This window comes from Peromyscus californicus, unplaced genomic scaffold, assembly GCF_007827085.1.
Source record: "Peromyscus californicus insignis strain IS unplaced genomic scaffold, ASM782708v3 Scaffold_8__1_contigs__length_139910024, whole genome shotgun sequence".
Lineage (NCBI taxonomy): Eukaryota > Metazoa > Chordata > Mammalia > Rodentia > Cricetidae > Peromyscus > Peromyscus californicus.
The window spans coordinates 127,595,239-127,608,439 of NW_026294606.1; the positions used below are offsets into that span (position 1 = coordinate 127,595,239).

Here is a 13,201-nt window from a genome sequence, read left to right on the forward strand (position 1 = left end):
CTGGCTTCACGCTCCATCCTGTGTCTGCCTGGGGCATCCAAAGCATCTGTAGCAACTACATGCACGTTCAGGTCACTGTTCGGGGCAGTAGCAGGATTGCTCAGCAAGAGGATACTGCCACACCCAGAGGTTTCTTTCACAGCTCACATTTCCAGAGCAGCTGCCCGAGTCTTCCAGGAGGGATGAAAGGCAAAGACAGGAAGAGGCAAAGTGGCCACTGGCTTTCTTCCTTTACTTCTGAGAAAAGGGAGTTCCACTGCAGTCTTTCAGCTCAGATCATATTTATACATATTTTGATTTTTAAAAGTACATTTGAGCACATGGGAGGCAGACACAGGTGGATCACTGTGAGTTTGAGACTGGTTTACATAGAGAGTCAAGGTGACATAGGTCAGTCAAGGTTACACAGTCAGATCCTGTCTCAATAACAACAACAAAATACATCTGTTTATTTGTATGTATGAATGTATGGGGAGCATGCCACTTTGTAGGTATGGGGGTCAGAGGATAGTTTGTAGGACTCAGTTCTCTCCTTCTGTTATGTGGGTCCTTGGGATTGAACTCAGGTCATTAGGCTTGGTGGCAGGCCCCTCTGCCTCCTGAGCCATTCTGAGATGAGATCTTGCTGTGTTTCCCAGGCTCTTCTTGAACTCCTGAGTTTAAAGGATCTTCTTGCTTCAGCTTTCTGAGTAACTAAGATCATGGACGTGTTCCATCAGCGCAGGTTCCTGACCTACATCTACTTCCTCATTTTAAAACATTTATTTATTACGTGTTTGTGATGCATTTATGTCAATGTATCACAAACGCGTTGTGCCTGCAGAGGCCAGAAGAGGGCATCCCATCCCCAGGGACTGGAGTTACAAAGGCTGAGAAGGCCATGTGGGTGCTGGGAATGGAACCTAGGTCCTCTGGAAGAGCAGTCAGTGCTCTGTTGAGCCATCTCAACAGCTGCCCACACTGGCTACTTTTATGAAAAGTTTTATCAGAACACAGAGATCACAAATTTGTATACCATAAAAAAGAAATACACACACACAATGTGTGTATGTGTAATAAGAATTCTATTATTTCCATTTTCTAAAGCGAAATAGGGGAACAGAGAAGCTAAGTCGCATGCTAAAAGCTACAAAGCCAGTGAAGTTTTGAGAATATGCCAGGGCTGGGTGGTAATGACTACTCCCCAGTCTATGACTGTTTTAAAAATTGAGCCGGGCGGTGGTGGCGCACGCCTTTAATCCCAGCACTCGGGAGGCAGAGCCAGGCGGATCTCTGTGAGTTCGAGGCCAGCCTGGGCTACCAAGTGAGTCCCAGGAAAGGCGCAAAGCTACACAGAGAAACCCTGTCTCGAAAAACCAAAAAAAAAAAAAAAAAAAAAAAAAAAAAATTGAGATATGGGAGGCTGGAGAGATGGCTCAGCAGTTAAGAGCACTGGCTGCTCTTCCAGAGGACCCAGGTTCAATTCCCAGCACCCACACGGCAGCTCACAACTCTCTGTAAATCCTGTTCCAGGGGATCTGACACCCTCACACAGACATACATGCAAGCAAGACACCAATGCACATAAAATACAAATAAATAAATTTAAAAAAAGATTTATTAAAGAAAAAAATTGAGGTGTGATTGGGTGTGGTGACAAATGCCTTTAACCCCAGCACGTGGGAGGCAGAGGCAGGCACAGATCTGTGAGTTCCAGGTCAGCCTGGTCTACACAGGGAGTTCCAGGACAGCCAGGGCTACAGAGACTCTGTCTCACAAACAACAAAAGAAAACAGAAGGTGCCTAACAATAAAAGACAACTCGTGTCAACCTGTGTGGCCTTCACACAGTTCATATGCATGCACCCCTGTATGTATGCACATGCACCATACACACCCCAGACACATACAACCAGAAGTTGCCCTATTAGGCCAGAGAAATGATCTTGGGGACACCTGACCATTGTGTGAACAGGCGCGGCTTCCTCTTCCCACTCTTACTTCAGTTTCACAGATACAGGCCATATTCTCAGAAGTATTTTCCAAATACGCGGGGAGGGAGGTGAGGGCCTGGGAAGCCGGGGGTGGGGGTGGGGGGGGGGTGGGGGTGGGGGTGCTGGACAGGTGGCTCTTATCCCCAAGGCTGCAGTGCGTATGTAGACCGCATGGGGCATGAGAGTGGGCATCTGGACAGAATGCTGGATGAAGTAGGTGAATGTGGTGAGGGGGTCAGCGTAAGAACCCTGGCGGCCAGAGGGGGGTGGCGGGGTGGGGGCGGGGGCGGGGGCGGGAGGGGCTCTGAAGTTAAGAGCATACATTGCTCTTCCAAAGGACCTGAACTCGGTTCCCAGCACCCGGGTTAGAGGACTCACAGCGGCCTGTAACTCCGGCTGGCTCAGAAGGCACTTTCACGCATGCCCAAATCCACATATACATACACACTAATGTTTAAAAACAATCCTGGCCCCACTCATTGCTCTGGCGTAATCCTTCCAGACTGTTCACATCTTTGACCTCGCCAGCATTTCTCCATGGCTGAGGCAGGTTGAGAACTCCTCACGAAATTGGTTCAAGGAGCCAGAGGCCAGGGCAGAACACTTAGCACAGAGGTGGGTGGTACCGGAGGCTGGGCACAGCCAGGAGAAGCCTCTGTGGGGACTATCCTCTCAAGGAGTCACAGCTGCCCTTAGCTGGGAGTGAACCCAGGGCCGTCGTTCCTGGTACCTGTGGACTCTGCGCTGTGGGAGCTAACAAACTGCCTCCCTCTTCCATCCACTTCCCAAGAGTAACTTGCATGGCATCTTGGTCAAAGGACAAAGACCACTCCAGTTCAGAAGCCCTTGGATTCAAGTTTTTTCGTTTTTATTATTTTTTTTGTTCTTTTTAATGTCATGCAATATTTCACAGTCCCAAGCCCACGTTTTTCAAACAAGATAGGAAAAAAGAAAAAAAAAGTTTTTAAAAAGATAAAGGAAAAAAGAAGCAAGGGAATCGGTGGTGATGGTCAATTTTTCTTTTCTTTTGTTATTTCGAGCAGGACCAAATGTCAGAAAAAAAATCGTTTTTCTCAATCTTTTTTTTTTTTGTCCTTTTAAAAACTGTTAGTGTTATTTCTTGTAGTTGATCTCTGCAGGCAGTAATAAGTTTGGCGTGGCCCGCAAGCACTCCCGTGGGTCTGAGAAGTGTGTGGGGCGTGCAGCCGTCCCTCCGGCTCGCAGCCACCTCGGTTTCGTTCACCGGGAAAACGAAAGATTCAATCGAGATGATAAAACTCATCAATAGAAGCTATTTTTGTTTTTCTCCCCGGTTTTCTTTTTTAAAAACGTTATTGTTTGTCATTCGCCGTGCGCCCGCGCAGTGCGGGCGCCGCGGGGAGGCGGGGCGGCTTAGCACCAGTCGTCCTCGCTCTCGCTGTACGCGTCGTGCGCGCCCCTGCGGGCTGTGCGCGGCCGCGGCGCGCCGTGCCCCGCGTAGTAGCCGTTGGGCAGCCTGCGGCCGTGGCGCGGTGACGCGCAGCCCGCGGCGCGCGGAGTCCTGGGCGACCGCGGCGCGGGCTCGTGCGCGCCCCCTGGCTGCTCGCGCGGGCCGTCGGGCTCGGTGTAGTCGGCGCCGCGCGGCCGCGGGCCCTCAGGCGCATGCGCAGGCCAGCGAGGCGCGCGGCGGCAACCCCTCGGCGAGCCGCCAGGGGGCGCCGCGGGACCCGCGAGCCTGCGAGCCGCCGGCCGGCGCGGCGCGGGCGAGTAGGATACGAGCGGCCGCGGGGTGCAGGGGGTCTGGGGGAGCTGGCGGCGGCCGCGCCGCGGCGTGCTGGTGCCGGACGTAGAGGGGGCTGGGCTTCCACTGACGGAACTACTGCCCTACACGAAAATCGAAACAAAGGAAATCAAAAGCAAAGATACCACGGACCGACCAGGAGCACACGGGGACACACAGACGGGAGGGCGGGCGGGCGGGCGGCGGGACGGAGAGGCGGGGGTGGAGGGGCAAACCAACACAACAGTGAGGAGAGAAACGAGAAACGAGCTTCGTAAGTTTCCGAAGTCACTCACAGGCGTCCGCAGGACTCGAGTCGCAGGGAAGCCGGGCCAAGGGGAAAGCAAGAGCGGCGGGCTACCCGCGCCCTGCCCCGGGCGCCTCCCAGGCTCGCCCCCGCCCCCTCCCACCCCCCTGCAGCCCCGCCCCCGCCCACCAGGTCTGTAAGTCTGGGCCTGCCCCACGCACCTGTCTGTGTGTCGCGTGCTCCCGACCCTCGCTGGGCGAGCGGGACCAGCGCTGCTCCCGGGCCCGCGCCCGGCCGGTGTCCGACCGCTCCTGTGCGTAGCGCTCCCGGTCGGGGGCCGGAGGGTGGTGGTGGTGGTGGTGGTGGTGATGGTGCGGCCGATGCTTCCGGTCCTTGGGTCGGCCCCGGTCTTGGTCCCGATCTTTGGAGGGCAGGTCACCAGATTGGGTGGTCATGCTCAGATCTGTCCCCAGACCTGAGTGGGAGTCGATGGTGAGAGAGGAAGAACGGGCCGCAGAGAAGGGGAGGCAGGCCCGGAGGGTCCCCAGGCTCAGTGCCCCAGCCCCTGATTTCCTCCCTACTCAGAAACTCCCGTCACTTTTAATTTTTACATTTATTTTCAGCGCGCCCATTCTCCCGCGGTGGCACTCATCTGACTCAGGTCTTCAGACTTGGCAGCAGATGCCCGTACAGGCTAAGCCATCTTGCTTGGCCCCTCCCTTTTCTCAGTATTGAATATAACCAACTTAGGACCTTGCACATGTTAGCCATACCTACCACCCAGACAACATCCCCCTCAGCTAGGGTGTTGCAGTCATGGGTCAGTGGTTAAGCGTGTCTGCTACTCTTGCATAAGATCTAAGTTCAGTTTCTTGTACCCATGTTCTGCAGCTCACAACTGCCTGTAGCTCTCTAGGTCCAGGGGACCCAACACTCTCTTCTGGCCTCTGGGGCACCTGCATTCATGATCACATAGGCACACACACACATTAAAAAAACAAAATGCAGCCAGGCATGGTGGCCCACACCTTTAATGCCAGCACTTTGGAGGCAGGCAGATATATGGGTTCCAGGCTAGCCTGGTCTACAGAGCGTGTTCCAGCACAGCCAGGGCTACACAGAGAAACCCTGTCTCAGGGGAGAAAACAACCAACACAAATCCCAACCAACCAAACAGCCACAGCATGCCTTTAATCTTAGCATTCAGGAGGCAGAGGCAGGAGAAACTCTGTGAGTTCCAGGCCAACTAGGACTATATAGTGAGATCTTGTCTCAAACCAACTAACTAAATCTTAATTTTTTTTGTATGTAAAAAATTGGTTTTGTGTATGATGTGTGTACATGTGTGTAAGTGTGGGTGCAAGTATCACAAAGTGCACGGGGAGGCTGGGGCAATCTTAGATGTTGGCCCTCATCTATCTTGTTTGAGACAGGGTCTCTTGTTATCTGCTGCGTATGTCATGCTAGCTGGTCCAAGAGCTTCTGGGGACTCTCGTCTCCATCTCCCACCTTAGGAGGGCTGGGGTGCACTGCCCCGTCTGCTGTACAGATGCAGGTCCACACGCCTGCATGGTCGCTGCTTCACCTCTTGGGCCTCTCCAGCTCCACCTTGTGTTTTTCAGAGATGGTGTCTCTCGCTAGCCTGGAGCTCACCGAGTAGCTTAGGCTGGTTAATTGGAATCACTAGGGATCCACTCCTGCGTGCATTCCCAGCACCAGGGTTACAGATACCCATACCTGGCTTTGTACACGGGTGCTGAGGTGTTATGTCAGCTCTTATTTGTGTGCAACACGCACTTTACACACAGAGATATCACCCAGCCCTCTTTCTTTCTCTTCTTTTGAGACAGGTTTTCTGTGTCACCCTGCTGCCCTGGAACTTGCTCTGCAGATCAGTTTGGCCTCGAACTCAAAGATCTGCCCACCTCTGCCTCCAGAGTGCTGTGATTAGAGGTGTGCGCCACCATGCCTGACTCATTTCTCTTTTGAATTGGGGTCTTACTATGCATCTTGGCTGGCCTCCAACTCCAGACCCTAACCCTCCTTCCCAGCTTCCCCCATGCAGGCATTAGTGGTGTATGTCCAATCCCCTGTCCCTACTTCTGCCCTTCAGCCTCCTCTTTCCTGACCTTCTGTTTCTTTGTGGAGTCTCTGTCCTGGGTCCTGTGGCAGCCTACCTGTGTCCACATCAGTGTAGCGGCCCAGAGAGCGCTCGGACGTGCGGTGGCCCCGGTCCCGATCCCGGTCCCGGCGGCGTTGGTGGTACCGCTGATTCTCCTCAGGTGGTACCCGCTCCAGTGAGTAGTCATCCAGTCTTCGGGCTTTGGGTCCCAGCACAGAGGCTGAGCGCTTCATGGGGCTGGTATCAGAGATGGTCTAGGGGAGGGGGACAGGTGTGGGCAGTTAATGGCCAGCACTTTCGTGGCCTGCTCCTTCCAGTCCTGCAGCTGACAGAATCAGGGTATATGTAACCATCCAGGGACTGTGTCCAGGGGTGCAGTGGGGCCTGAGTGTCTGGCTTGCTGGCTGCAAGGGTGGAGCCCTAAGGATACTGAAGTCTCACTGACAGGGACTTGCTGCTGCTTAGGTTGTGTGCTGGACTTTGGCCAGAAGGCCCTGGCTAAGCCCTTGCCCCTCTGGTGTTAAGGCTGGCTAGCAAGAAGCATGCGCTCCACTTGCAGACTGCAAGCCTGGGAGCCCTGCTTCTCCTTGGTCCAACTCTCCTGACCCTCATCCCCACTCCCATCTCTGGTTCCTATCTCCCAGGCCTGACTTGGACTGCTCCAGCAGTGGAGGTGCTGGAGATCATTCTGAATCTGCATTTACTGTCCCACAATCCTTGGTCTTGCTCTGCCATGGACAGTCTTCAGTTCTCAGTAGCAGGCAGAAGAAGGAAGGCCCACTGGACCAGGCCTGGTTCAACTCTGATGTGTAGGGCCCAGCTCAAGGCAGGAGCTAAAGGGGCCTGAGGCAGAAGGCCAGTGGTCACTGGAGGAGTTGAAGGAACAGACCCCCAAGAAAGGGGCAGGGTGGACAGGTTGGCCTCTTGGAGGCTCTGAAGACGAAGTGGGGTGCAGTGTGGCCCCTTGCATACATAGGACACAACACATAAGGAAGGGCTCCATGGGGGAGGGGTGGGATCTGCAACAAAAGGGTCAGGTGAAGGGCAGGGGGAGATGGTGGGTACTGGCACAAACAGGGCAGGGAGGGAGAGGGGGCTGGAGCCGAGCTGGCCGGGCGCGGTACATACACTGAGGTTATTTCCACGTGGCCGGCCCCTTCTCCTCTGTCCCAGCCCCACAGGATGGCGCACACAGAAAAAAAACAGAAAGAAGGAAATAAATATAAAAGGCAAAAGGGATGGTGAGGTCGTGGGTGGTACATGGAGGAGGTGGTGGGTAGAGAGAATTAAAGTTTCCAGTGTTGAGTGAGGGGGTGCCCCAGGACCCGGCTGGCTGTCCCCCACAACGGGCACAGAAGAAACAGGAGACAAACAGACAGATGGCAGAGACATGAGACTGACAGATGGGACAGCAAGGCCACAGGCTCCTGGCCCATTTCATGCGATGCACTGCGGCCCAGCACCCCTCCCCCACCTTGCCCCAGCTTCAGCTCAAAGCTTCCAGGTGGCCCTCAGCCCAGCTTGGCTCATCTCTATTTTGGGGCCAGCAGGCCAGGCCTGACAGAAGGGATGGGGCAGCCACATGCACCCCAAGGTCACAGCAGCCAGAGGCCAGGCCCTTGGGCCATGATGACCCAGCCAGGCGCAGCAAATATGCTACATAACACAGGGCAAGCCGCCCCAGCCAGACATGCTGGCCACCCTCCTCCTGCCCCTCCTCCTGCCCTTCCTCCTTGTCCTGGGCGCCTCAGTGGCAGCCTGGGCTTTATCCCCATCTCTCACTGCGTGGTAGCCAGGCATGCTTTATTTCCTCTCTCCCCATGGGGATCTTGCCTTCCCTACAAGGGGCCGAAGTAGCTAAGTGCAGCAGCCACAGAGACAGCACACATACCAGGTGCACACCCACCCACCCCACCCCTCCCAGACAGGACAGAATATACGTCCCAGCCGTCCCAGGCCCACCCAGACTCTGCCTTCAGAGTCCTCAGACATGCCCATTCCTGAAGGCGGCAGGCCATGGGCATGCACACAGGCAGGGGTGATACCTACAGATGCCTGCCACACTGGGAGCACACAGGTGCATGTGCATGTATGTACAGGTGCACATGTGTGGGAAGTGCATGGGTAGCAGGGGCACTTTTTTCTTTTTTTTGCTGTGGTGGGACCCAGGTCTGCCCATGCTAAGCACAGGGGATACCATGAGCTCCACATTCCGCTTTAGAGTTAGGATTCTCTTTTTATGTGGGAATTCAAAAATTAGTTTATTATTTGTGTATGTGTGTGGGAGTTTGTGCACCTGTGTGTAGGCCTGAGGAGGTCAGAAAAGGGTATTAGTCCCCCGGAGCTCCAGTTACAGGGCCTGTGAACTGTCATTTAGTGTAGGAGCTGGATTGGGCTCGGGCCTTCTGCAAGAGCACTGAGCACTCTCACCCGATCGGCCGTCTCTCCAACTAGCAGTCAGGATTCTTCTTTTTTCTTACCATTTTTTATTTTTTGGTTTTTCGAGACAGGGTTTCTCTATGTAGTTTTGGTGCCTGTCCTGGATCTCGCTCTGTAGCCCAGGCTGGCCTCAAACTCACAGAGATCCATCTGCCTCTGCCTCCCGAGTGCTGGGATTAAAAGCGTGCGCCATCACCGCCCGGCTACAGTCAGGATTCTTAAGTTCTGTTTTGAGACAGGGTCTCACATAGTTCAGGCTGGCCTCAAACTAGCTATATGGCAGTGTCTGGCCTTGAACTCCTGATCTCCACCGCCCAAGTGCTGGGATTATGGATGTAAACCATGTTTGTTTTGAGATATGGTCCAGGTCTGTAGTCTAAGCTGGCCTGGACCTCTTCTTCTCAGCCTCTTGAGTGCTTGAGACGCCACATGCTGCTGAAGCTGGATTCCCAGTGGCACCTCTCACCAGAGCTGGACCCACCCCTTCCCAAGCCCATCCCCTGCCCTTCGTGTTCTCAACAGGGCAGAAGGAAGCCACTTGGCAGTAACTACTATGCCATGAAAGGGTACCCCAATCTCTCTCTGGCTTTTGGTAGGAAGTGGTTAGGAGGGCCAGGCCCTTTGGGTGCTTTGAAGGAGCCAGGAAAGGGTAGGGCCCCCCCTGCATGAACCTGCAGGAGGTCCCACCTAGGCCAGTGTCTCTAAGGGAGAGGTACAGGGTCCTTAGGAACGTGTGTGGGCGTGGCCCAGAACCCTGCAAGCTCTCACCTGGTTCTCTGCTGGGAGGCGGGGCATGGAGGCGGCCCTGGCCTGGCCTTCCATGGGGAGGTAGTGTTCGCTGTCTGAGTAGCCATCCGTACCCATTTCTCGCATCTCCACAGACTGTCAGGCAGAGGGTGGGTGGGGTTGGGTGAGTCTGGGGCCTGATCATGTGTGTGGGAGACCCTTTCTGCCTGAACCACCCAGCCTGGGGGAGGGGGCAGCAGCACCTGCGAGTTGGGCTGGCTGTTAGGCATATCGCTGGGTGGCCCTCGCTCTGGGCTCCATGTACCAGTCTTCTGGAACATCTCTTGGGCCCGCTGGGTCACCCAGGACGGGCTCTCCTTCATGCCGCTCTCTTGAGCCATCCTGCACCAGGGACAGAGGCCAAGACGGACACATGTGCTCCGGGATTCAGGAACCCAGTGCCTGACACCCATCCACAACTGCCCAGGTGGATACTCACAGGCCTCCTCCTGGGTCCAGCTGAGTGGAGGGAAGGGCGTTCTGGCTGGGCCCTCCCTCCTGTGTTGGTGATGGAGGCTCCATGCGCTGGAACATGAGTGGTGTCCGGTTCTGAGAAGGCAAGAAAGCAGTGTGTGCAAGGAGGCCTGACTGGAAGCTAAGGCTGGCCCTGTGATGGAGGGTCAAATCCAGGGCCGTGTGTGTATCAGGCAAGTACTCTACCGCCAAGCCACTCCCCCACCCAACATCCTTTTTGACGCCTACCCCACACAGGCAGGTCTGCTCTGTTAGTCTACCCTCCTCTTCCTCCTCTTCTTCCTCCTCTTCTTCTTGTTCTTCTCCTTCCTCCTCCTCCGTCTGCTCTGTTAGCCTACCCATTCCTTCTTCTCCTCCTCTTTTTTTTTTTTTTTTTTTTTCCCGAGACAGGGTTTCTCTGTGTAGTTTTGGTGCCTGTCCTGGATCTTGCTCTGTAGACCAGGCTGGCCTCGAACTCACAGAGATCCTCCTGGCTCTGCCTTCCGAGTGCTGAGATTAAAGGCTTGTTCCACCGCAGCCCCCCCCTTTTTTTAAGGGTGGGTCTTTCTATATGTAGTCCTGACTGACCTGGAACTCTGCCTGCCTCTGCCTCCCTAGTGCTCTAGTTAACTTTTTATCTTTTACTTAAAATTACTTATGTATCTTGTGTATTACATATAAACAAACAAACAATGTGTTTATCTTTTTGCACATGCACACATGCTACTAAGAATGGAACTCAGGTCCTCAAAGACAAGAACCTCTACCCACTGAACTATTTCTTGAGACCCTGTCCAACTTTTGACATTGTGACACAATGTTGTCATCTATAAATTTCATGCTAGAAACCCATGAAATGACGTTATATACATGTCTTCCACCCAAATTCATTCAGAACTAAACCATTTATCAACTACCCTTTACCATGTTCAGCCTCCTCATCCTACACCTCCATCAGTCCAGAAACCTCTCTGTGAATTTCTCCCATAGAGCCACCAGAGGGTGCCAGCGAGCACACAGTGGACCCCTAGACCCCTCTTCTCCTAAGCCACCTGCAATAAAAGTCAGGGTCCACCCTGCAGTCTTGAGGGTTTAGCCCTGCACTCCCCATGCCCTCACCCCCTCCCACGGTCTGCCTTGCTCTGTTCTGTCTGTCACCTTGACCTCTTCAATATTTCCCAAACTCATCCTGCAAGGTCCAGCCTCAGGGCCTTGTACAGGCTGTTCTCTGCCTGGAATGCTGGTGTGTAACAGCTTCCCCTGATACTGAAGCATTCCATCTTCAGTGAAATTCTTTAAGGCATGAGGAAAACAACTGGAAATAGCTTAAGGAAATCCCAGAAACTGACCAGACTCACTAGGCCCCTCCCTGTCTGCGTAAGCAATAAAGACTGCTAAGAGTCACTCTCAAAGGTGCCAGGCTGCATTAAGGACCCTGAGATAAGAACACCTGCCTAGAAGAAGCAGAAACCAGATGAACTGCCTGGAAGAGGTTTATTTCAACTGAGACACTTGGAAAGGACAATTTCAAGTCCGGTGGTGGTGATCACGCCTTTAGTCCCAGCACTTAGGAGGAAGAGGCAGGCGCATCTCTAGTTCGAGGCCAGCCTGGGCTAGAGATCCAGTTCCAGGATAGCCAGGGCCACACAGAGAAAACCTGCCTTTAAAAAAAAAAAAGGCACTTTCCAATCTTCTGAGCTGCCTGCAGGCTGTGCAGTGTGCTCCAGGTCCCCAGCTTTTGTGAGCTGTCACTCCTGCTGGGGTGGGTTTGGTGATACGCTGTCTGAGTCATTTCTGATTTTCAAGTAATCCCAATAAAACTCAAGTTTTATTTATTTCCAACTTGAACTTTGGTCTGTTGTGGGCTCCCTCTCTGGGGTGAGTGTTAAGCCTCTCCTGGAAAAGCTTTGTCATACAACAATGTCCCACCTGGGGATAAACCTCTTTCTTCATTTCTTTCTTTCTATATGATTGAGCGTGAACTCACAAGAGCTCTGCTTGCCTCTGCCTCCCTACTGGTGGGATTAAAGGCATGTGCCACCATGCTGACCCCCCTTCATTTATTTTATTTTATTTTTTTAAGATTTATTTATTATGTATACAGTGTTCTGTCTGCACATATCCCCACAGGCCAGAAGAGGGCACCAGATCTAACTACAGATGGTTGGGAGCCACCATGTGGTTGCTGGGAATTGAACTCAGGACCTCTGGAAGAGCAGCCAGTGCTCTTAACCTCTGAGCTGTCTCTCCAGCCACCCTCTTCATTTTTAAAATGTTTTATTTTATGTGTATGAGTCTTCTGCCTGCATGCATGTCTGTGCAACACTTGTGTGCCTGATGCCTGAGGACCTCTGGAACTGGAGTTACAGATGGTTGTGAGCCAGTATGTGGGTGCTGGGAACTGAACTTGGGTTTCTGGAAGAGCAGCCGGTGCTCTTACCTGCTGAGCCAGCTCTCCTGACCGCTCCTTTTTCCTTCTCTCCCTCCCTCCCTTTCGTCTTTCTTTCCTTTTTTTTTTTTTTCTCTCTCTTCTGTTTTGAGACAGGTTCTTGGAATACTATGTTGTCTTGATGTGGCCTAGAGCTCCCTCTGTAGACCAGGCTGGCCTCAAACTCATGGAGAACCTCCTGCCTCTGCCTCCAGAGCGCTGGGATTAAAGGTTTACATCACCACATCTGGTCTCCAGTCACCTTTTAAAAAATATTTATCTTACTATTTTATGTGTATGTGTGCAGGCCTAAGTGTGTGTGTGTGTGTGTGTGTCTGTGTGTGTGTGTGTGTGTCTGTGTGCGCGTGTACATGCGTGCGTGTACCACACATGATCAGGTGACCACAGAGGCCAGAAGAGGGCTTCAGATCCCCTGGAACTGGAGTTCCAGGCAGTTGTGAGACACTGTGTGGCTGACTGCGGAGCCACGTCTCCAGTCCCTCCCCGTTTACCTCAGCTTTTGCTCAGCTCTCCCCGCTCTGGGAGGGTGTCCTTGACAGCCCATTTCACACCACACACCCCTGCTCTAGCATTTCCCCCTTGGCACTATTAGCCACTATGAAAACATTTAGCCTTTTCAACTACCTCGGGGCAGACATCCAGGCCAGGGCCTGAAACAGCGACCTGCCCAGGCTGATACTCAGTACCTGTTGGTGGCTGAGGTTAGGTGTTTCTGAAACAGCCCACCCTCACCACACTCCTTATTCCGATTGGTTCCCACGAAGCCCGACAGGCCTGGAACCCCATCTGGGCACCCCAGCAGTGGGCATACCTGCTCCTCCCGCATGGCCTGCAGCTTCTTGGCCTTGCTCTGCCGGTAGTACTCCATGATCATCATGGCCGCGTAGATCTTACCCACAGTCAGATCCGTGGCTGTGGAGGACAAGGAAGTTCTCATTCAGCCCGGGCCCCCCTCCCAGCCTCCCTTGCCCTCC

General features: G+C 53.6%; 1 protein-coding gene across 12 annotated transcripts in view; it reads right to left on the minus strand.

The window, feature by feature from the left end:
• Nucleotides 1-1,579: 1,579 nt before the first annotated feature.
• The window catches only part of Cacna1a (calcium voltage-gated channel subunit alpha1 A), a 230,576-nt gene continuing 218,954 nt past the window's right edge, over nt 1,580-13,201 (minus strand). For 10 of the 12 annotated variants that reach the window (XM_052726797.1, XM_052726793.1, XM_052726790.1 and 7 more), the window contains 8 exons: nt 13,039-13,139; nt 9,765-9,874; nt 9,529-9,667; nt 9,308-9,421; nt 7,229-7,264; nt 6,156-6,354; nt 4,200-4,453; nt 1,580-3,835 (listed from right to left, as the gene is read on the minus strand). In XM_052726797.1, the coding sequence (XP_052582757.1) occupies nt 3,365-3,835; nt 4,200-4,453; nt 6,156-6,354; nt 7,229-7,264; nt 9,308-9,421; nt 9,529-9,667; nt 9,765-9,874; nt 13,039-13,139 (1,424 nt within the window). In that variant the 3' untranslated portion in view covers nt 1,580-3,364. The remainder of the gene's footprint in view (nt 3,836-4,199; nt 4,454-6,155; nt 6,355-7,228; nt 7,265-9,307; nt 9,422-9,528; nt 9,668-9,764; nt 9,875-13,038; nt 13,140-13,201) is intronic. The other 2 variants (XM_052726798.1, XM_052726795.1) reach the window with 2 other exon arrangements.